Source organism: Aspergillus thermomutatus (genome assembly GCF_002237265.1).
Source record: "Aspergillus thermomutatus strain HMR AF 39 chromosome Unknown NODE_8, whole genome shotgun sequence".
Lineage (NCBI taxonomy): Eukaryota > Fungi > Ascomycota > Eurotiomycetes > Eurotiales > Aspergillaceae > Aspergillus > Aspergillus thermomutatus.
The window spans coordinates 20549-40811 of record NW_020798056.1 but is presented as its reverse complement, the minus strand read 5'-3'; the positions used below and the strand labels follow the sequence as shown (position 1 = coordinate 40811).

The 20263-nt window shown below is 53.4% G+C and overlaps 7 protein-coding genes across 7 annotated transcripts; 2 read left to right on the top strand and 5 right to left on the bottom strand.

Moving 5' to 3' along the window:
• Positions 1 to 151: 151 nt before the first annotated feature.
• Positions 152 to 3245, top strand: CDV56_104772 (oligoribonuclease; the record flags this gene model as incomplete). Its single annotated transcript, XM_026758391.1, has 5 exons — positions 152 to 1187; positions 1243 to 1574; positions 1622 to 1946; positions 2647 to 2672; positions 2724 to 3245. 5 exons carry the CDS (start codon positions 152 to 154, stop codon positions 3243 to 3245), a joined length of 2241 nt encoding a protein of 746 aa, XP_026618408.1.
• Positions 3246 to 3929: 684 nt separating this feature from the next.
• pgmA (phosphoglucomutase PGM2) lies at positions 3930 to 5727 on the top strand (the record flags this gene model as incomplete). Its single annotated transcript, XM_026758190.1, has 3 exons — positions 3930 to 3982; positions 4066 to 4367; positions 4415 to 5727. 3 exons carry the CDS (start codon positions 3930 to 3932, stop codon positions 5725 to 5727), a joined length of 1668 nt encoding a protein of 555 aa, XP_026618407.1.
• Positions 5728 to 5900: 173 nt separating this feature from the next.
• Positions 5901 to 7595, bottom strand: CDV56_104394 (Gfo/Idh/MocA family protein; the record flags this gene model as incomplete). The annotated part of the gene is made up of 1 exon (XM_026758013.1): positions 5901 to 7595. The coding sequence occupies one exon, from the start codon at positions 7593 to 7595 to the stop codon at positions 5901 to 5903; it is 1695 nt and encodes a 564-aa protein (XP_026618406.1).
• Positions 7596 to 8449: 854 nt separating this feature from the next.
• On the bottom strand, positions 8450 to 10177 carry CDV56_104131 (uncharacterized protein; the record flags this gene model as incomplete). Its single annotated transcript, XM_026757750.1, has 1 exon — positions 8450 to 10177. One exon carries the CDS (start codon positions 10175 to 10177, stop codon positions 8450 to 8452), a length of 1728 nt encoding a protein of 575 aa, XP_026618405.1.
• A 2838-nt stretch (positions 10178 to 13015) lies between these two features.
• eb1 (microtubule-binding protein BIM1) lies at positions 13016 to 14179 on the bottom strand (the record flags this gene model as incomplete). The annotated part of the gene is made up of 6 exons (XM_026757352.1): positions 13016 to 13072; positions 13135 to 13622; positions 13692 to 13769; positions 13850 to 13884; positions 14008 to 14079; positions 14166 to 14179. The coding sequence occupies 6 exons, from the start codon at positions 14177 to 14179 to the stop codon at positions 13016 to 13018; spliced, it is 744 nt and encodes a 247-aa protein (XP_026618404.1).
• Positions 14180 to 14807: 628 nt separating this feature from the next.
• On the bottom strand, positions 14808 to 16911 carry CDV56_103441 (F-box/WD repeat-containing protein; the record flags this gene model as incomplete). The annotated part of the gene is made up of 2 exons (XM_026757060.1): positions 14808 to 15780; positions 15842 to 16911. The coding sequence occupies 2 exons, from the start codon at positions 16909 to 16911 to the stop codon at positions 14808 to 14810; spliced, it is 2043 nt and encodes a 680-aa protein (XP_026618403.1).
• Positions 16912 to 18409: 1498 nt separating this feature from the next.
• Positions 18410 to 19743, bottom strand: CDV56_103131 (NAD(P)-dependent alcohol dehydrogenase; the record flags this gene model as incomplete). The annotated part of the gene is made up of 5 exons (XM_026756750.1): positions 18410 to 19290; positions 19358 to 19399; positions 19462 to 19521; positions 19576 to 19603; positions 19669 to 19743. The coding sequence occupies 5 exons, from the start codon at positions 19741 to 19743 to the stop codon at positions 18410 to 18412; spliced, it is 1086 nt and encodes a 361-aa protein (XP_026618402.1).
• Positions 19744 to 20263: the final 520 nt, after the last annotated feature.

The following is a 20263-nucleotide window of genomic DNA, read 5'->3' as shown; positions in this document are numbered from 1 at the left end:
CCTCTCTTTTTTCTTATTGGTTTTTTACTTTCTCCTCTTTACTCGTTCTCATTGACCTTCCGATCTTTGTCGGCTTGGTCCTGGTTCTCGGGTCTCTGAACGAGGTTCCTTCGTCTGCCCTCACCCCTCCCCCCACCTCCTTCCTCCCGTCATGCCATGCTTCAAGGGTCTCGCCGTGAGTATACACACTCCGGACGGCCCCATTCCCGAGTTCTCCATTCAACGCCAGTCTCGGGCATCACGTATCGCTTGCTACATCCCCGTACCGCCGCCCAAGCTACCAGACTCCTCCAGCGGGAAACCCGAACAGTCGACCTTTGCCATTTCCATCACGCTCCTGAATCCCGGCCAGGATGTCCCATACTCGACGCCGAAACCGACGCCGGACAACCCCTCACCAAAGCCTAAGGTGGTGGGGGGCCTCCCCGGGCAGACAAGCGAACGAGGGCAGTACTCCAGTGCCGTTGCGCCATACCAACCCTTGACCAACTCGCCGAATGAAACGGTCGCGGCTTATATTTACTTTGATGGCCGGCAGAAGGAAGAGGTCGCTACGTTGCTCCGGAGAGGGGAGGAGACCTGGGTCAACTCGCGATGGGTTAGCGTGCCCGAGTCCGAAGGAGGTGGTCTTGCAGAACGGGAGTTTTTGTTTCGTGAGGTGGGATTGGAGAGATGGCTGAATGGGCTGGATTTGGAAGGCAAGGATGTCGCTGCCCGGATCGAGCGAAGACGGCAGAAGATGGAGAAACGCCGGCTGAAGCGCGAGTCGGAGGAGGGAACCGGTGACATGGAGATGGATTCCAAGTCGGCAAAGGGGGGCAAGGGGATCATGCGGTATGGCAATGATGAGAAGTCGCCTCTGGAGAACGTCTCCGATGATGATATGTCGTACTCCGATTCCGACGATGATCCGATCCCGGAGTCCGCTGGACAGATCAAAGTTGCGTTGTTCCGGGTCCTGGCATCCGGGGAGATCAAACGCGGAGAGTACTCGCCGCAATTTGATGCTCATGACGATGATGAGGATAATCAGAGCGGGCAGGGCAACGACGCGGACATTGATCACACGACGAGCTTTGCAAAGCCCAAGACGTTGGATCCTAAGACAATCAGCACGCAAACGGTTACAGGCATTGATCCTTCTGACAAGCCGTATGCGATTTTTACTTTCATGTACCGAGGAGAGAGTATGTTTCGAGGTTGCTATGTTTTCTAGGAAAGTTTTGGCTAACTGTTTATCAGGACAATTACAGAAAATGGGAATCCTGAAAGATCCCAAGTCTCAAGAGACTCCTGCTTCCGCGAAGCGAAGATCGTTGCAAACCGACTTCTCCAGTCTCGGACCCCTCAAACCGGGCGGTACGGTTGGATTCCTCAATTTCCGGGACAATTCCGAGAAGAAGGACAAGAAGAAGAAGAGCGGGGGAGAGGACGAGATGGACAGCGATGATGATGACGATGATTCCATCCTCGGCAAAGCAGACGATGAGGAAGCCAAAGAAGACAACCAAGATTTAACTCCGGAAGATATAAAGCGTCAAGGAGAACTTGCGGAGGGTGTCCGTAAAATCAAAGTAAGTTGCGCCGGTCTATTGGGAATACTCCATGCTAACGGATGCAGCTTAAACGTCAACACTCTTCTGCAAGCTTGGCCGGTGCTAGTAGCAGGGCCGATGCTGGGAGTCCCCTGAACTCGGGAGATACGCCAGCCACTTCGAGCATGTCGACGACGCCCCCTAATGCACCCGCAAGCAGCACTGGGGCCGCGGAAGCCGCAAAGGCTGCTGTGAATACACTCAATGGAGGATTCGTGGGTAGTCCCCTGAAGAAGCAACGGGCTAGTGTGTCAGAAGCAGATGAAAGTTCTCTGCGTCGCCGGATGGAGTCCGGACTTTCCAACGAGATCAGCGGAGCGCTGGGCAGCGCTGGAGAGCAAACGCAAACTGGTACGAATGCGAATACGTTTGGGGGAAGCCTGAAGCCACAGGAGCCAGCTCTTCAGCAGCCAGCTCTTCAGCAACCAGCACTCCAGCAGCCAGAGGAGGATGAAGAGTTGTAGGGTGATCAAGATTTGATACGTGGATTCTACCGCTTATGGACACATTTTTGTCGGAGACACTGGCATCTTTTCATGACCGTGACGGACTGGCGTAAATTGAGCGCATGGCTTGCACTATTGGATTTATTCTTGCTCTATTTTCTTATTTAGTGGAGGTATTTTCTCAGTTGACGCTGGGAATATGATTTAGTTGCTCTTTTTGCTTGATGCCGACATGACGACAGCAGATTGGACGGAGGATACCACAGCGTCATTCCTGGGGATGGCCTTTTTTCTCTCCAGACGTTGAACAAAGATTATCGGGGGTGGAATTGACTTGACTGTTGATGGGGAATTATTATAGAATTATGAACTCGCAGGAACAATATACCACCGGACTTTTTAGACAGAATTTCAGTTTGTGTCTGTTGTGTCCATGAAATCTACAATGTGGTGTCGAGCTCCAGCTTCAATGTGGAATCTTCTTCCACTCCGCGTGTCGCAGTCGAACAATCTTTTCTTGAATCCGGTCCATCAGTGCTCGATTCGAAGCAGACGATTCCTGAGCACCATTAGCAACTACAGGATGCCGCTCGAACGCTCTACAGACCCTCTGGTCTGGATAGACTGCGAGGTCAGACTACTGAACGGTGTCTCCTCAGACTCCTCCTGACTGACATCATAGATGACCGGCCTCAACCCGGAAACAGACACCATCCTCCAGATCTGCTGCTACATAACCGACGCCAACCTCAACCTCCTCGACCCGGAAGGCTTCGAAACCATCATCCACCACGACCGCTCAGTCCTCGAGTCCATGTCGCCGTGGTGCATCGACACCCACGGTCGCACGGGGCTCACCGCCGCGGTCCTCGCGTCCACGACCAACCCCGCCGCCGCCGCCGCGTCCTTGCTCGCCTACATCCAACGATACGTGCCAAGGCCGCGCACGGCGCTGCTGGCGGGGAACAGCGTGCATGCCGACAAGATGTTCCTCGCGAAGGAACCGTACAAGTCTGTGCTGGAGTGGCTGCATTATCGGATTCTGGATGTGAGTGCGTTCAAGGAGGCGGCGAGGCGGTGGGGGGGTGAGACATTGTTAAGGGAGGTGCCGCCGAAGAAGGAGGTGCATCTGGCGCGGGAGGACATCTTGGAGAGTATTGAGGAGATGAGGTTTTATAAGGAGAGGTTGTTTACGAGGGAGTAGTCTATTATTAGATTGTGGTATTACCATTGTCTAAGGAGTAAGCTCCGAAGGTACTGTGCTATGACCCGCAGACCGGACGAGAGCTCTCCTAGCTAGGAGCGATGGACAAAGTATGTCTCGGTGAGTGAAGAGATTACCAAACTTTGTCGAGAGAAGATTGAGAGCTCGCGCTCATCAGAGATTGAATGAAATTGAAGATATGATACTGAAGAAGATGGCCAATTCTTGAGAGAAACAGTGACCACTGTGATGTGTTGGCAGCACCCCAGTGCAGTATGCTGTATGATATGACAGCAAGCCACTTGAACAGCTCGAGGTCTAGATACTATTCTAATACTAATACTACCTTAACTGCATGGATGCTTCCATCTCTCTCATTGGTATGGCAGTATCTATCTAAAGTCTGTAATAATGACGCTTGTTTTGCCCCTCTATTAACTCCTAGTGATGATCGGCCCACCTTCCCTCCGCTTCGACTGAGACTTGTCTTCTCTGCGTTTCTTCTTCTTCCTTGAAAGTCGGTGAAGCTCTCTTTTTTCCTTCTCTTCTCTTCTCTACTCTGCTACTTCTGATCTACTGAATCACTCCATATCCCTTGCCTTTCCGCAGACTCGTTCTGTCGACTGTCGAGTCTCCTTGACTGCTCCTCGCTACCCCACGTTGTCACCCAAACAAACCAACGTCATGTCGATCCAGACAGTCTCCATCCAGCCCTTTGCCGACCAGAAGCCAGGAACGTAAGTATTTCCATCTTGGCTAACCTTGCAACAATCATTTTCTTCAGGTTGTGAGCAAATCAGCTGATTATCCCTCATCGTAGCTCTGGTCTTCGCAAAAAGGTCAAGGTCTTCGAGCAGCCCCACTACTCTGAAGCTTTCATCACCAGCATCCTGCTCTCCATTCCCGAGGGTGCCGAGGGAGCTTTCCTTGTCATCGGTGGTGATGGTCGCTACTACAACCCTGAGGTTATCCAGAAGATTGCCAAAATCAGTGCTGCCTACGGCGTCAAGAAGCTCCTGATCGGCCAGAATGGCATCCTCAGTACCCCTGCCGCCAGCAACCTGATCCGTGTGAGAAAGGCCACCGGTGGTATCCTGCTGACTGCCAGTCACAATCCGGGTGGTAGGTTGAGCTCTTCGCCTCTCAATTTCGAGCGCTAATGTTCCAAGGACCCAATGCCGATTTTGGTATCAAGTACAACCTGACCAATGGTGCCCCCGCTCCCGAGTCCGTCACCAACAAGATCTTCGAAACCTCCAAGTCCCTCACCTCCTACAAGATCGCCGAAATTCCCGATGTCGACACCTCCAGCATTGGCACCAAGACCTATGGCCCCCTGGAGGTTGAGATCGTTCACTCCACCTCCGACTACCTCAAGATGATGAAGGAGATCTTTGACTTTGATCTGATCAAGGAGTTCCTCAGCACTCACAAGGATTTCAAGGTGCTGTTTGATGGTATGCACGGTGTGACTGGTCCCTATGGCGTGGACATCTTCGTCAAGGAGCTGGGTCTGCCCCAGGACAGCACCATGAACTGTGTCCCCAGCCCCGACTTCAACGGCGGCCACCCCGACCCCAACCTGGTCTACGCCCATGAGCTGGTCGAGGCCGTGGATAAGAAGGGTGTCCACTTTGGTGCTGCCAGCGATGGTGATGGTGACCGCAACATGATCTATGGTGCCAACACCTTCGTCTCCCCCGGTGACAGCTTGGCCATCATCGCGCACCACGCCAAGCTCATCCCCTGGTTCCAGAAGCAGGGTGTTTATGGTCTGGCGCGGTCCATGCCCACTTCCGGCGCCGTTGACCTGGTCGCCAAAGCCCAGGGTTTGCAGAGCTACGAAGTCCCCACGGGCTGGAAGTTCTTCTGCAACCTGTTCGATAACAAGAAGATCTCCATCTGCGGCGAGGAGAGTTTCGGAACCGGCAGCAACCACATCCGCGAAAAGGACGGTGTCTGGGCCATTGTCGCCTGGTTGAACATCATCGCCGGTGTCGCCAAGCAGAAGCCCAACGAGACCCCCAGCATTGCCTCGATCCAGAACGAATTCTGGCAGACGTACGGCCGCACTTTCTTCACTCGCTACGACTACGAGAATGTCGACGGCGACAGTGCCAACAAGCTGATCGCCAACCTGTCCGAGAAGATCACCAACAAGGACTCCTTCGTGGGCAGCACTGTGTCCGGCCACAAGGTGGTCGACGCGGGCAACTTTGCCTACACCGACCTGGACGGCAGCGTGACCAAGAACCAGGGACTGTATGTCAAATTCGACGACGGCAGCCGCCTGGTGGTCCGTCTCTCGGGCACAGGCAGCAGCGGTGCCACCATCCGTCTGTACATTGAGAAGTACGAGAGCGAGAAGAGCAAGTTCGGCATGAACACTCAGGACTACCTCAAAGACAACGTGGCCCTTGCCATGTCTTTGTTGAAGTTCAAGGAGTATATTGGCCGGGAGGACCCTGATGTCAAGACTTGATTCTTTCCTTTGAAGGTTAACGGCGAGCCGCGCTGGTTTTACGACGGTTTATATGGACAACAAGTAATTAAGCATGGATAGAATATATTAGTAGTAGTATGGCAGAGCCAGATCAAAGTTCGTTAATGCAGTCATCACTTTAGCATTCATCACATCAGTCATAGGCATAAGATTCATGGCGCCATGCCAGCCGCGGCAAGCTTTTCTGCCCACCACTCCTTCCATCGCACGACCTTTTCCTCCCGCCTGGCCTCTTCGGCCGCAAAGACCACGGCATGGCTGCGAACAGCTTCTTCCAGGGTACAGCCGACGAAATGAGTTTGTGCGCGCCGCACATCCCACCCCTCCTGCTCGACGGCACCCACGGCACGCACGAAGCTGCGCGCCAGCCCGTAGTCTCCTCCGCCGTGCGCCTCCTCCTCCTCCGGCGGCTGCTTCGGCACCTCGATGGTGGTCGTCGAGCGGGTCGAGAAATCATAGACGGAGATGGTACGGCTGTCGTAGGCGATCTCGCCGCGCGTCCCGTAGACCCTGCCGCGGCGCTCGCACTGCTTCTCCGTCGGAGCGATCATGTGGAAGACGGCCGTTTTGGCGATGCGCCTGCCTCCTGGGGTTCCGTCGGTTCCACCGTCCTCGTCATCCCAGGTAATGGTGACGACCTGGTCGTCGCAGACGGTATTGTCCGCCTCGTAGACACACCGGCCGTACCACGGCCGCCGCGCGATCTCCTCGTCGCTCATCTCGGCGCGGGAGTAATCCTCGCGGAGGCGGGCGAGGAGGCGCGCCTCCGCTGCGGCCTCGCTCCCGGGAGACGAGCCCAGCGACAGCGCGTCCTCGATGTCCGGCACGACGATCTTCACGGGCCAGCCGGTGTCGCCGCGCGCAAGGTGCAGGTCGCGGTAGATACGCACGGCGCTGTAGATGCATGCTCGCTCCGCGGGGCAGGACAGGCAGTTTGTGGCGGCGCCCGCGGCGGCGGGTTTGCGGGCGCGGCGGAATTGGCTCAGTGTGCCGGTGGAGGTGATGCTGCGAGGGTGGTGCGTCTGCGTCTGTCCCTGCGAGGTGGGGTCCGGGGGCGGCGAGGCTAGCAGCCACAGGATAAAGTCGAGATCGTGGCATGATTTCGTGAGCAGGGAGCCGTCGCCGTGCGGGGTCGCGCGCCGCCAGTTCCCGCGGACGTAGCTGTGCGCGAAATGCCACCAGCCCACGGGCTCGGTGTGCTCGAGGGAGACGACCTCGCCGATGACGCGGTCGGCGAGGAGGAGCTTGCGCAGGAGGACGTTGTGCGGGCTGTAGCGGAGGACGTGGCCGACGGAGAAGATCTTACTCCCCTTGCCGGAGGCGCTGGCACCGGCACCGGCACCGGCACCGGCAACAGGACGCGACAAGGCCTTGTAGACGGCCAGGCAATCACCCAGCGACAGGGCAAGCGGCTTCTCGCAGAGGATGTGCAGACCCAATGGCGCCAGCGCCGTCACGATCTCGACGTGTGTTTCGTCGAGCGTGCACACGAACACCCCGTCCACCCCTTCCCCACCCGCGTGAGACGGATGCTGCTGCTGCTGCTGCTGCTGCTGCGCCCGACCGCGCCGTCTCTTCTCCCAGTCCAACCACTCCCTCCAATCGCTAAACTCCTGGCCGTCGGCGGGCCGGCCCTTCTCGCCCCAGATATACCTGCGGCCCAAATCGGCCCGTTTGAAGGCGTGTGGTTCGGCGACGGCGTGGATGAGCGCGGGCGTGCTGGTTGTGACGGCGCGGGCGTAGGCGTTACCGCGGGAGCCGGCGCCGATGACGAGGAAGCGGAGGGGTTGGGGATTTGGGAGGGTGGAGGGGAGGTCGTCGGTTATGGGGAGTTGAGGTTCTTTCATGTTTGCGTGAGGAAGACGATAGGAGATAAGCAATGGAGGTGAGGCATTTATGCGGGGGGTCCAATTTATAGCAGATATTCTGGGATAGCACTAGGCACACGGTCTCATTTAACAGTAGGCTAGTCAAGACAGCTGCTGATGAAACATCGCATCGCAACCTTGAGACGACGCTCGTAATAACGAATCGCTGGTTGGCTGCCGCAAGCCGCTCTAATCAATCACAACAAAGTGTCTACTTTGTAGTTCTAGGCTACAGATTGTTGATTATCTTGTTATTATTCGAGGAATTATCCACCAGCCCAGTGCGCGTTATTTGTATCTGTACACTTTTAACGCCGCACAGGTGAAGAAAACTATCCACAGCAAACCACGGAGACTCAAGGGCCCGATTCTCAGCACTCTGAGATGACTGAAGAAGAAAAATAGTACATGAGATGTGAGTGAAGGGAAACCTCAATAAGTATAGCCAAAGAAGATATGAAATAGATTGGGTATCCATAGAAGAAAAAGATAGAGTACAATCAAGACATGAGAGACATGACGCGCTGATATGCAATATAGTGAGAGGAGGGTCTCCACAGAGAGTCGTACGGTTGACTTCAAATGGAGATCGGCGTGCTCAAATCCGGTGAATCACTACCGGACGAGGCCGTGACCAGGGAGCTGCGCTGGTCGTTGGGTCGCCGGGCTGATATACCGCGAATGCGCAGGTGATAGTTGGCATGGCGATCGACGAGGCAAGCGGAATGACTCTGGACTAAAGCCCGGTCGGTTTGCACAGAGAATGCCTCTTATACACGTGGACTATCAACTGCAGGGCATATATTTCGAGTATGTGCTTCAAGCTGGGATCTTCACAATCCGTCCAGACTCTCCGTGAAGCGACTCCCCCGGCTACCGTCGAAGCTTGGGTGACTGCGGCCCAGGACATCTGGCCGCTGTGGCATCGTGGGGGATAATGTCCCCCCCGGTTGAGGAATGGCACGGGAGGCAGCCGGGACGTTCACCACGCTGACGTTCGTCGAGCTGGCAACCGGCGTCCGGGCCGGAGACGGTCGGAAGACCACGACCGACTCGGATTCGTCCGCCTCCCGCGTGTAGCTCACGTCCAGTGGCATTCCGTACGGCATCGAGGGAGGAGGCTGCGAGATGACCGATCGAGGTTGGACCGGCGACCCCGGTGGTAGGTTCATGCTGGGCTCCGACGCGGTCGGAGATCCCTGATCAAACCCGCCACCGTAGCCATCCCCTCCTGACTGCAGCACCGAGGGGATTTTGCGGCCTGAGATCTTCTGGAACCCGCGTTCGCTCGTGGTGGTAGAGGTGAAGGTGCTGTCGTCAGACCGCACCGTCTGATTCGACTGCCTCCATCGCTTCATAAAAGCCGGAGCGAAGTATGATGCCGTGAACAGCGGGTCGCGGCTCGAACGCCGTGAAGCCATCTCCGTGCGTGAAACGGATCCCCTTTCTCCAGCCGTGCCGCCGGTCCCATCGCTCGCTGGGAGTCCACGATTCGGTCGAAACATGGTCGTCTTGCGCCTTCGCAGCAGGAAGAGAAGCAGACCAAGCAGGAAAAATGCGCCGGCGAGACCTCCAACGACACCGCCCACGATGCGTTTGGTAGTGACGCTGTCTAAGCCACCGCCAGAGGACGAAGATGTGGTTGCCGAGGGAGCCTGGCCCGTCGCAGTTGCGCCTGAACCTCCGCCTCCGAAATCCGACGTTCCCGTACTATACAAGTCTGCAGTGGTCGTGGCCTCTGAGACGGAAGTGGTCGAGTAATCCCCATAATAGTCACTGGAAGTGCCGCCGTATGAACTGTAAGAACTGGTACCATTGACGGTGCTGGTGCTCGCACTTGAGCTCGAACTCGAAATCGTACTCTTGGTCGAAGTGGGCTTTGGCGTGGCTTTAGGGGTCGAGCTCGATATAACACTCGAGGATCGAGCGCCAGGTATCAAAGCGGACGACTGGGTGCTGCTCGCAGAAGTAATGAGAGCGGTGGATGTTGGAACCGAAACGGATATTGAAACCGATATGTCCAATGAGAAAGAAACAGAAGCGGTGGGTATGGTCGTCAAGTCGTTAGCGCTTGTGGTAGTTGAATTGTCCGCTGTGAAAGACGTCGGGCCAGGTGACGGGGGAGGAATCTCATTTAACGAAGAGGTCGACGGCACCGCCACAGGGAGTGTGTCGACAGGAACAGAGACGGTTGATGGACTGGAAGCAGAATCCGATATGGACGTCGGAAGAGCCGCCGTCGTGTCTGGAGGTGCGTCGACGACACTGCTGACCGGGGCCGGCACCGCCGTCTGAGATCCTGGAGGAACTGCGGAATCCTGACGCTTTTCTAGCGAATCGTCCGAGTCGTTGTGCGTTACCTCCCCCGACGACCCATGACGCTTACTATGGTCCAGGACATGTGCCTTTTTCATGCTCGAGATCAACGACCCATGAGTGACCTTTTGTGCGGACTCCTCCCCTGCTCGACTGGCTGGGTCGACTCCCTCGTGGCGTGTTCGATGCTTCTGCTTCATCAGCCTTGTAAGCCGATGACTCCGAACAATGCCATTGTGTGCCATTCTGGCAGATTGTCCAAACGATCGAACGCAAGCCTTGGAATTGGAAAAAATGCAGATCTTTGATTTTTTGCTTCAAATTGAGGTGAAATGATTGACTCGTCGATAATGCAAACGCACCGTGTCTCTGCCTGCACAGCGCCTGAGGTGATCCGCAAAAGAGGGAAAGTAAGATCGATTGACGCAGGATACTGATTGAACTGAACTGATATTGAAAGAGTGTCGACTGGTAGACCATCTGCCGTAAAGGAGTGAGCGATGGGTCTAAAACGTGGTATCAAGTGAAAAGGAGTGACGAATCGGTCTGTAACGAGTTTGAAACAGGAGGAACCGTAGACCGTAGAGGAACAAGGAGCGGACGTCAGCTGTCACCGTGCAGCCGACTAACTGGAGAGACTAAATGGAAGACTCTGGGTCATAAAAATCTAAAAGGTTGAACCAGACACAGCGTTAGCTCTTTCGAGTCGTTGCTGCCGGTAGAATCGATTGATTCACCAGCTCCTCCATGAGAACGGAGCTCAGGTAGCGAAGCAAGCATACCTTTTAAGGAAAGAATATGAAGCGAAAAGATAGAATGGAAGCGATCACGAGTTGCTATTCGTTCTGTCGACGGTCTTAATCCATGCCTGTCGCGGAGGAGATATTCGCAGGATTCACCACGAAATAGGCTGACCAACGATGAGCTTTGACTCCGACGAAGCGCAGGAAGAGGATGACTACTGCTGAATTTCTTTGCCGACTCTCCCAACGGTTGACGGTTGACGGTTGACGGTCGACGGATCCACGCTTTGAGGTACCCAGGTTCCGGACCCAAGGATCCCTATCCGTTCTTTTTCGTTTTTCGGCACACCGTCCGCAAGATCAACCGTGAATGGAAGATTCCGCTCACTGGTCTGGTTATACCAGCGCCAAATCTAGCAGTGAGCGCAGCCAGGTCGAAAATCGAGGTTATTCACTCGGCACCCGGAGAGCGAAAGGAGGCAAGGAACGGGGAGGAGGAGGGAGGAGGCGTAGCCGCAAAGCAGAGGAAGAGAGGGGAACCAGGAAATGAGAAGAAGAAGCGATCGAAACACAGACGGACTAGACTAGTCAGTAGTAGTGTAGTCTCGTTTGAATATTTACACTAGTAAGCCAGCCCGACCAGGTTGTTTGTTGGTGGTGATCGATCAGGCCAGGCACGGAAAAAAGAACAGGAAGATGACCAGGACCAGGACCAGGACCAGAAAGTGGACTAATATCTATCTACAGGCTCACAGTGTTAGACTGTTTTCTCTTAGACCCTCCGACGCGGGTGCTAGTCTGGATGGCCTCGTTGGCCCAATTTCAAAATTAATTAAGGCACGGAGTATCTACGTACTCAGTCTCAACTAAGACGGCACGGGGAATCTTCTGCTGTCCACCCGGTTGACTGTTTCTCTGCAAGGTGATAGCATATCAGTTGCAGGACAAGACCTTGGTCTCATGGCATGGTACATATAGCACATCACCATGCTCATCATGCAGATGAGATGATAGATACTGCGTAGAAATAAGAAGAGAAATGTTCTGGCCCGACAAGGATAATTAAAAAAAGAGACACGCCCCACAGAACTTAAGCACTAACCCCTTTATGGTCTAGCCTGCTGATTAGCCCGAAGAGTGTTTAATTAGCATCTCATCTCGGTCGGTGTAAACTGTAAACAAACACCAACAGGAGTAGATAGACCGAGTCCTATTGCCAATTGAATATGAATTAATACCAAGTCTCCTCATCTTCAATATCTTGTCTTGAATCCATAACCTCATCTGCTCAATCCAAATCCGATGAACGAAAACTCGCCATCCTCAAACCAACAGTAAGCAGAGTCTGCACTAACCATTACCCCTGAGGCTCAGACTTCTCTGTACGAGGCAAGGGGACTCCCTCTATCGCCGGGTGTAACCAATAGCCTAGCCCTGCAAGGTACGGATACACTGTACGACAGCAGTTATATTGAGTCAAAGTCGAGTCCCGACTCTGCATATGCTCAGGATCATTCATCTCATCCCAGTTCACCAAGCCAATTTCTCGAGTAACGTTGTACCACCTTGTATTTCTGTCCGTTCTTGACTCGTAGTCCTTTCCATGCCGTGGTCGAGGCGATAACAGTTCCTCAACGCCTAATGATCCCGCCTGGAGGCGCTGACGTACGACTTCATATCGGGTGTCTTCCTCTAACCCCACTGCTATTTATATGGACTCGGCACGTTCAGATATAAATATCCCTTTCAGAGACAGTCTCTTACTCTCTTCCCGTGTTATGGTGTCATTATCCATAAAATAATGGCCAAGGCCCACCGATCCGCGCTCGAGAATGCCATCGAAGGAATGGAATCCGTCCGCTAAGGTGCCATCCAAGTCTGACACCTGACATCTGACAGCCAGAGTACTGAGGAACATTCATGAATTCCTCGCAAAAAAAAAGTCACATGTCAATCACCTTAACCTTACTGTACGGAGTGCCGCCTTCAAGCCCGAAGAGTCTCCGACGTATGAAAACTGCATAGTCGGCTGGTTTTTCCCAATCATAGATGAAAGCACTCAAAGTACAAGTAGACCACAAATCTCGATCTCACACTATACACAGGCTGACTTCCACTCTATGCTTTGCAATTCGTATTTGTCTGCTCACCACACGCCCAAGCACAGATGCGGCGGCGAGGGGGCACTCCCAAGCGCCTCATCCGTCCATATGCCACTAATCCAAGCCAAAGAAAGAGGAGAAACGGACTGATTCAAGTCGGTAGGGATGTGAAGGACCACGGATTCAACGCTAGTGATAAAGGGGTATTATTAACGAAAAGACGTCCATTGCCATGAACCTAGAATGTCTCCAGCTCATCGGCGACCTCCGTTTCCGCTGGGATCTCGAACCCTTCCTGTGGCGAAGAATTAGCATCTGCAGCAACAAAGCAGAGACAAAGCGTCATAAAACACGTACCTCCGTCGAGTACAGAATGCCCTGGATGTGCTTCACCAGAGAGTCTTCGTCCTTCTCCAGCTCAGGGTCCGCCTCGATGGCATTCTGCAGCAGCAGCTCGATATCCCGGAGCTTGGCAAAGTAGAAATCGCGCTCCTTCTCCAGGCCAGCAATAGCCTCCTTCTGAGTCGCAATCTCCTGCTGCAGAGCAGCCGTGCTGGCTCCTCCCGTGGCTGCGGCAACCCGAGGACGAACACCGCCGGTTGTAGGAGTAGCTCCTCTCCTTGTAGCGCCCGCCGAGGACGATGCGCCAGAGCGAGAACCAGCCGCAGAAGCGGGAGGAGCGCCAGAGCCCTTCCGGCGGCCGACGGCATCGTAGTCGCCCCCGGGGTAGTGCTGATCCCAGTATCTCTTGGTCCACTGGAGAAATTCGAGGTTATCCTGCATGCGACATTTTGAGAGCTGCTGGACTGGGATCGGCTTCTCGACCTGGTGGCGAGTGAATGTATCTGAAATAGAGCGTAGGGGTCAGAAATCGAATCTCAACCGTGTAATATACGGTCCATGCGGTGTCATACTCTGGAGGATCTTGAAATTCTGGAGATAGGCGTACTCGGTGTTGACATTGAACTTTACACGCGCCATAGGAACATCCACTGCACGAGAGGGTACAGGTCAGCCTGTCAGATGCAATTATTGAGCCCAAGTGACTCCTTGAAGCTTGCTATTCACTCACTGAATATCGAATCGAAAATCTGACACAGAGCGGCCCTGTGAAACCGAATCAGCACTTGTAGATCATGCTTTGAATGTGTCCAAATCTGGGTTATCCATATAGAGTCGGCTGGGAATGGTCGACTGTTTCAAGGGCATAAAAAGGAGCGTCAATCGTACCCGGTCCCGCACTGTTCAATTTTGGTCAGATTCAGCTGCAGCAGGTTGTTAAGCCATGCCAGCAATTCCTGTCTGCACAGCGAGAAGTGCTCAAATTAGCGAGATGCTCGGAATCAAAACAAAGCCCCTTGTGTGAACGATCAGTTGGCCTGACGAACCTGGATTCTCCCATGGTGGGGTAATTTTGTCAATGTGAAGATGCACAACGGTTGAAAGGACGTCGGGGAGGGATTGCAGTTCGAGAGATTTCGAACAGATATGAAATTCAGCTAGAGATGGCCTTTGTTTTGATTGAGTTGGATTTTGTTTATGGTGAGAAGAGAACGAGGAGCCGTAGAGACAGAGGATTGTTTTGCTTCGGCCCTCGAAACCCACGGCTCTGCCTGACGCTAAGGAGCCCCCTGGCCAATCACATTCACCCTCTCCCTTTGGCTTCAAGATCATTTAGCTAACAGGTGATGATGTTTAAGAATCGGATGTAAAAAGAGTAAATTAGTCCAGGTATGCTATATAGGGGCTATGTAGAGATCAGGGTATGATTACCAATGCTCTGACTCTAAATTCAACTCAATTGCACCGGTAACAGCCAGTGTCAAGTCTCTATGGTGTCTTTCCGTATCAAATCTAACAGCAAAAACCCGAAACAGGCTCCAAGTCTAGCAAGTTCAAACCAAAGAAATCTATCGCTTCCAAAGTAAATCCGTCATGTTCTTTTGAAAAGAGCCAGTGTATCATCCGAAAACTCCAAACCCCACATATTTCTAATGTTCGTAAGTATAAGGAAGGCGTCGCAGTCAAGATCACTCTTCCAACAACTCGATGCCATCCAATCCATAGCCAAAATCCATAATGACAGCTCGAGAATCTTGGCTGGTGGCAACGATGCGTCGATAGTCCGACTTCACACTCAACATCCAGCTGGTGGTCCAACCAGGCAAGTCAATAGAGAGCTCTCCAGTCAGAGCGTCAAAGACCTTGACACTCATGTCATAGCTGCCGCTGACAATCCGCTGGTTCATACTATCCAGATGGAGTGACCTGACAAGACCAGCATGCCCTTTGAGCTCACGGACCATCTCGGCCGTGTTTGCGTCAAACTGGTAGATCGATTGGTCATTCCCACCGGTGAGAATGGTTCGCGCATCATCACTGAACTCCACACAGGCTAGTCCACGGTCCTTGCTGGAAAACTCCTTGACACAAAGACCCGAGGTAATATTCCAGAGTTTGGCTACTCCGTCCCCGCTCGCAGACACGACGAGATCGCCCCGGAGCTGAACGGCGTTCACGGGTCCACGATGGCCGAGAAGCTTCTTCACCAGCGCGCCCGTCTGTCGATCCCACACACAGATGGTTGTGTCCTTGGAGCAGGATACGATGTACCGATCATCTAAGCACACGTCCAGCACGCCAGCTCTGTGGCCCTCCAGACGACGAATCGGCTTGTAATCGTTCTTGATATCCCATACGATGCAAGTGAAGTCAGATGACCCAGTGACCATGATCTCTTCATCGAACTGAAGGCAAAGAATGGAAGCACTGTGGTAGTCGGAGCTCTGGTCAATGGGAGTCACAATTCCTGCCGAGAGGGTAGGAGGAGGACAGATGGTGAGAAAAGGAGGTTTGCCGGACGACTGCTGAGTTGGGTTGTTGACCTGTCCAATGCTCGAAACCTCACCCGGAGGAGGGCCAATGATCTTACGGCACGGCCAAGGGTAACGAGCATCCCACACCCTGATGGTTCGATCACGAGAACCAGTGATGATTTTGTCCCTGTGAAGTCCAAGTCAGATAACCATATAAGGCAGGGGCAACGGCCAAAGTCAAAACATACTCATCAAATTGAACACAGTAGACGCTGTCCGTATGGCCGTGCAGGTAGATTGCGGCCGCTTTCCCCTCCTTCCATCGATGCTCGAGAGCACGACGGACAAGGAACATCTTCTTCCAGTCCTGATTCGGGATTGACTTTCCTAAGCCAGCCGACTGCCTCTTTTTGGTTGCAAGACCGCTGGGGAGGCGATGTCCGTACGCACGACGAAATACCTGCCTCCAGATGTGCCGAGAGGATGCCTGCTCACTCCAAGCACGAGAAACCAATTCGGCCTGCATCAGGGACTCGGGGTCAAGATACGATAGAGCCAGCGACATGATCTCAGGTGGTAGATAGGTCACGGGATCAATGCGGACAATAGCCAGATCCACCTCGGAGAGTTCCGAGCGATCGCGCAGATCAATGTCAATGCCGCTCTCCGAATCCCGAGTGACTTTCATATCGTACGATCTGATACGTTCTCGTTCCGCTCTGGCCAATTCATTTTGCGCAGCTGCAGCGGCCCGAGCGGCGGCCCCGGCGTAAATATTGTCTGGAAGAATGGGAGGTTCAAGTCCACGACCGGGGATAGGGGCCGGCACTGATGCAACCGGTGCGTAGAACGTCTGCAAGGCAGTTTCGTAAGTAAGCGAAGGGCGGCGGTTGGTGTTGTAGCCCTTGCACCAGGAATGCCTGGATCCGGCCTCTCCACGCCCACTGGCATCTTGAGGCTCACGGACCACAGCAGCGACATCTTCGTGAGCGTGGTGATGAGAAGCATGCCTGGACGACTTGTGACGGATGGTCACAGAAAGACGACGGCCCAGAGCGCGCAAACCATCCATGGGGTGCCGCAAATTGGAAAAGCTCTTTGCAGCACGGCGCCTGGTAACAGGTCCAGGGAAATGATCTGTCTCTTCCACGACGTGTTCATCGTCATCATGGTCTTCATCGGCGCAGAGCGACCCATTCCAAACCTCATGTTCCAATGCGAACGGGTGTGCTGTTGACAGTGTGGCATTGCGAGGGCGAGTCTTGAAAGAGAGTGAGGGGCGACGTCGTGAGGGAATAACAACAGGTTCTCGTGGCATTGTGGCGTTTCGGAGGTTGAGATAGAGATCGACAGTAGTGTAAGGCCCGAATAGATGTCGAGGAGTGTCGGGAAATTGCGTTCTGCACGATGAGCCAGCTGGGACGGAGGATCTTCAATCTGAAACAATAGGGGGCGAACGCAAGGAGCCGAGTATGTCGATGGAGAAAACTATGTACTCCCAAGGGCCAGCATGGAAAGACGGCAGGTACAGATCGAAATAACCCAAAAAATAATAACCAGAGGAACGAAAGAGAGGGAGTCGGTGCCGACGACAAGGACTTAGCAACAGCAAACTCCTGATAGTCTAGTAACTAGATCTACCCGTGATAGAGATAGAGAGAGAAACCAGGATCGCAGGGCGAGAGAATGTACAGCACACACCCCCGAAACGAAGGAGAAAAAATAGACAAGAAAGAAACAGGAAAAAAGGGACGCTGACAAGAAAAGCAAAGCAGACAAGATGGATACAGACGACAAGGGATAAAAAGAGAAGATCAAAGCAGGGGGGAACGAGGGAAAAGGTGAGCCGGAAGGCGGTGATGATGATGGTTCTTTTTTTTTTTTTTTTTTTTTGCCTCCCCAGCCCGATAAGGCCCGTCATCCGTGGAAGACCTGGACACGCCCAACGAAACGCCCGTTTACACTTTTTCTAGATTTCCATTTCCGCGTTCCAAAGGCAAAATTCGGATGCCAACCATGGTGAAGGGGGGAAAAGTTCATCATGACGGAGACTCCGAGTCAAGAGCTTCCAGGTCGACTTTTCTAGAAAAACTTTATCAAAGGTGACGGTGATATCGCCTCGTTTGCAGTACTTTCGTCAAGCCAACCCTGTACGGAGTACACTTCTTATCATTGTTGCAGGCTGAGCTGAGAAAAAATTCTGACTGAGAGCAAATCTCTTTCACCGCTTAAACGAAATCCAATTGAGATATCTGTAATAAGACTTTTCCATACAATGAGTCAGGGATTAGTCTGGGTACAGCTCAGCTTTGGGTATAAAATTAGGCACATGCTTATGTAGCCTCGCACATGAAACATTGCTGGTTAAACCTCTTTGTTTCAAGGATGCGCAGTTCTTTTTTATGCTGAGAAGTGACAGACAAAAGACCCATGGGCCATACCTAATTCGAATATCAGTCCAGCGAGATCTGATTCAGATGATTAGATCTTCCTTCCGTCCCCGCTGTCTCTGTTATTCCCCATGGGGTTCTCTATCCACCCAGAGAGGAGCGGGAACAATTTCCTCTGAAGTTCTTTCTCGAACTCATGCTTCCCTGCAGGATTTTCTCAACTATCTGGCTAATTGGATATTGAAATCTCACAAAATTTTCGCCTGGACTGAATGGCCGCAACTAGTCACTAGCACATAGAGTACCTTGGGGATCGCCGACAGTATAAAAGGCAACGCCCAGAATTATATCATCAGTACTATGCATAAACTGTACAAAGCTTTTCTGTCATATCCTCATATCTTAGTCGTATTAGTGCATCACCAATTATTGACCAAAGACCTTGTCATAACCAGTCAGGGTAAACCGGTAGCGAACATCTCCCTTCTTCATCCGGAGCATCGCCTCCTTGAGACCCTCCTCGCCGATCTGCAACTCCTCCACCCAGCTCTTCAGGCCCTTGTCGGCCGCCAGTTGAAGCATGGCCAGCATCTCCTTTCGGCTGCCAAGATGGCTGGCTCCGATCAGGACTCCATTCGAGATGAGGTTCTGTGCCTTGATGACCTGACCCTCTTCCTCGGGCAGACCGACACTGATCCAGCGGCCGTGCACATCCATCATGGACAGGTACTTGGCCAGATCGAAGCCCTCGGACGAGTTGGCACAGTTGATGATGAGGTCAAACGAGCACCGGTGAGGTTTCTCCCAGCCCTCCTCCGCCGTGGCGATGTATCCGTCTGCACCAAGCTTGCGAGCATCGGCCTCCTTGGCCCGACTCCGGGAGATGGCCCAGACCTCAGCACCGAGCGCCTTGGCGAACATCACACCAAAGTGTCCGATGCCTCCGAGCCCTACTATGCCCACCTTCTTACCAGGGCCGGCACCGTTGCGGACCAGAGGAGAGTATGCGGTCAGACCGGCGCACAGCATGGGGGCGGCGAGGTTGGTATCGAGGCCTTCGGGGATGGGGAAGACCCAGTGCTCGTGGGTGCGGACGTGGGATGAGTAACCCCCCTGGCTGACGATGCCAGTCTCGGGCCACTCGGCGCCATATGTATCGATCATGAGGACAGGGCAGTAGGTCTCGTTGTCGTTCTTGCATTGCTTGCATTCACCGCAGGAATAGGACTGAGCGCCAACACCCACCCGCTGGCCCTCCTTGACCAGGGTCACTTTGCTGCCCACACGGATTGCACGACCGACGATTTCTGCCGAAGCGACCTAGTCAGCCATGTTTCGCCTCGGTATGAGAGTACGGGAGAGGCCTGTTCTTACCATGTCCCACGCAAAGGGGGAATCTCTGGGCTCCCCAGCCACCTGAAACAATGCGGTTAGCGAGGCCATTCTTTTGGTTTCTTGGACGCAGACTCAAGACTTACCACTGATCGTGTGCACATCACTGCCGCAGACCCCGCAAGCTTCAATCTTGATGTCGACATCTAAAGCGGATGGTGTCAGCATTTGCAACATCTTGATTCAAGGTGTTCGCTCACCATAATCACCAAAAGGCTTCAACTTGAACTAATGCGCAACGAGAGATAAATCAGCAACGACTACCGAGTCGCAAGCAAGCGAGAGTCACATACAAATCTCTTGTGGAAAGTGGTGAAAGTCTCAGGGCTGTCGACCTGGAAACCTTCAGCTTCTTCGGGATAAGGCATGGTGAAGGATGGGATCAATTGCTATGGAAGACGACAGAGAGACAGCTCCAGAGTCAAGGACAGACACGAGTATAGAGAAAAAAGAGAGAGAGAGAGAGAAGCAGCCCCTCCAGCGCAGGGACAAGGCCGATCTTTAAATCCGCCACGCAGCGTCCTGAACGCACCAACCCACTTCGTTGATCCAACCCACTTCTCCAATTATCACTATTGACTGCGGAGCAAGTCTTATCGTGAACCTTTGCCCGCAAGAATTGCCAGGCGCGTCGAGTTCCGTTGATTGCTCCGACAGACACGTTTCATGCTTTGAGTTTGCAGTGTGATTGAACTACAACCCTCGATTGACTGCTGCATTCTCTATCAGTCCAACTGCAGTAACTGCCCTATACTGACTCTCCCAAGTAAAGCTGAACACGAAAGGTGAGCATTGTTCCTATGTTGCGGGATTTCTTTGGCTTCCCTCGGAGATGGCACTCCATCCATCGCTACAACCTCCTGGTGAATACTGAGACCCAATCTCATC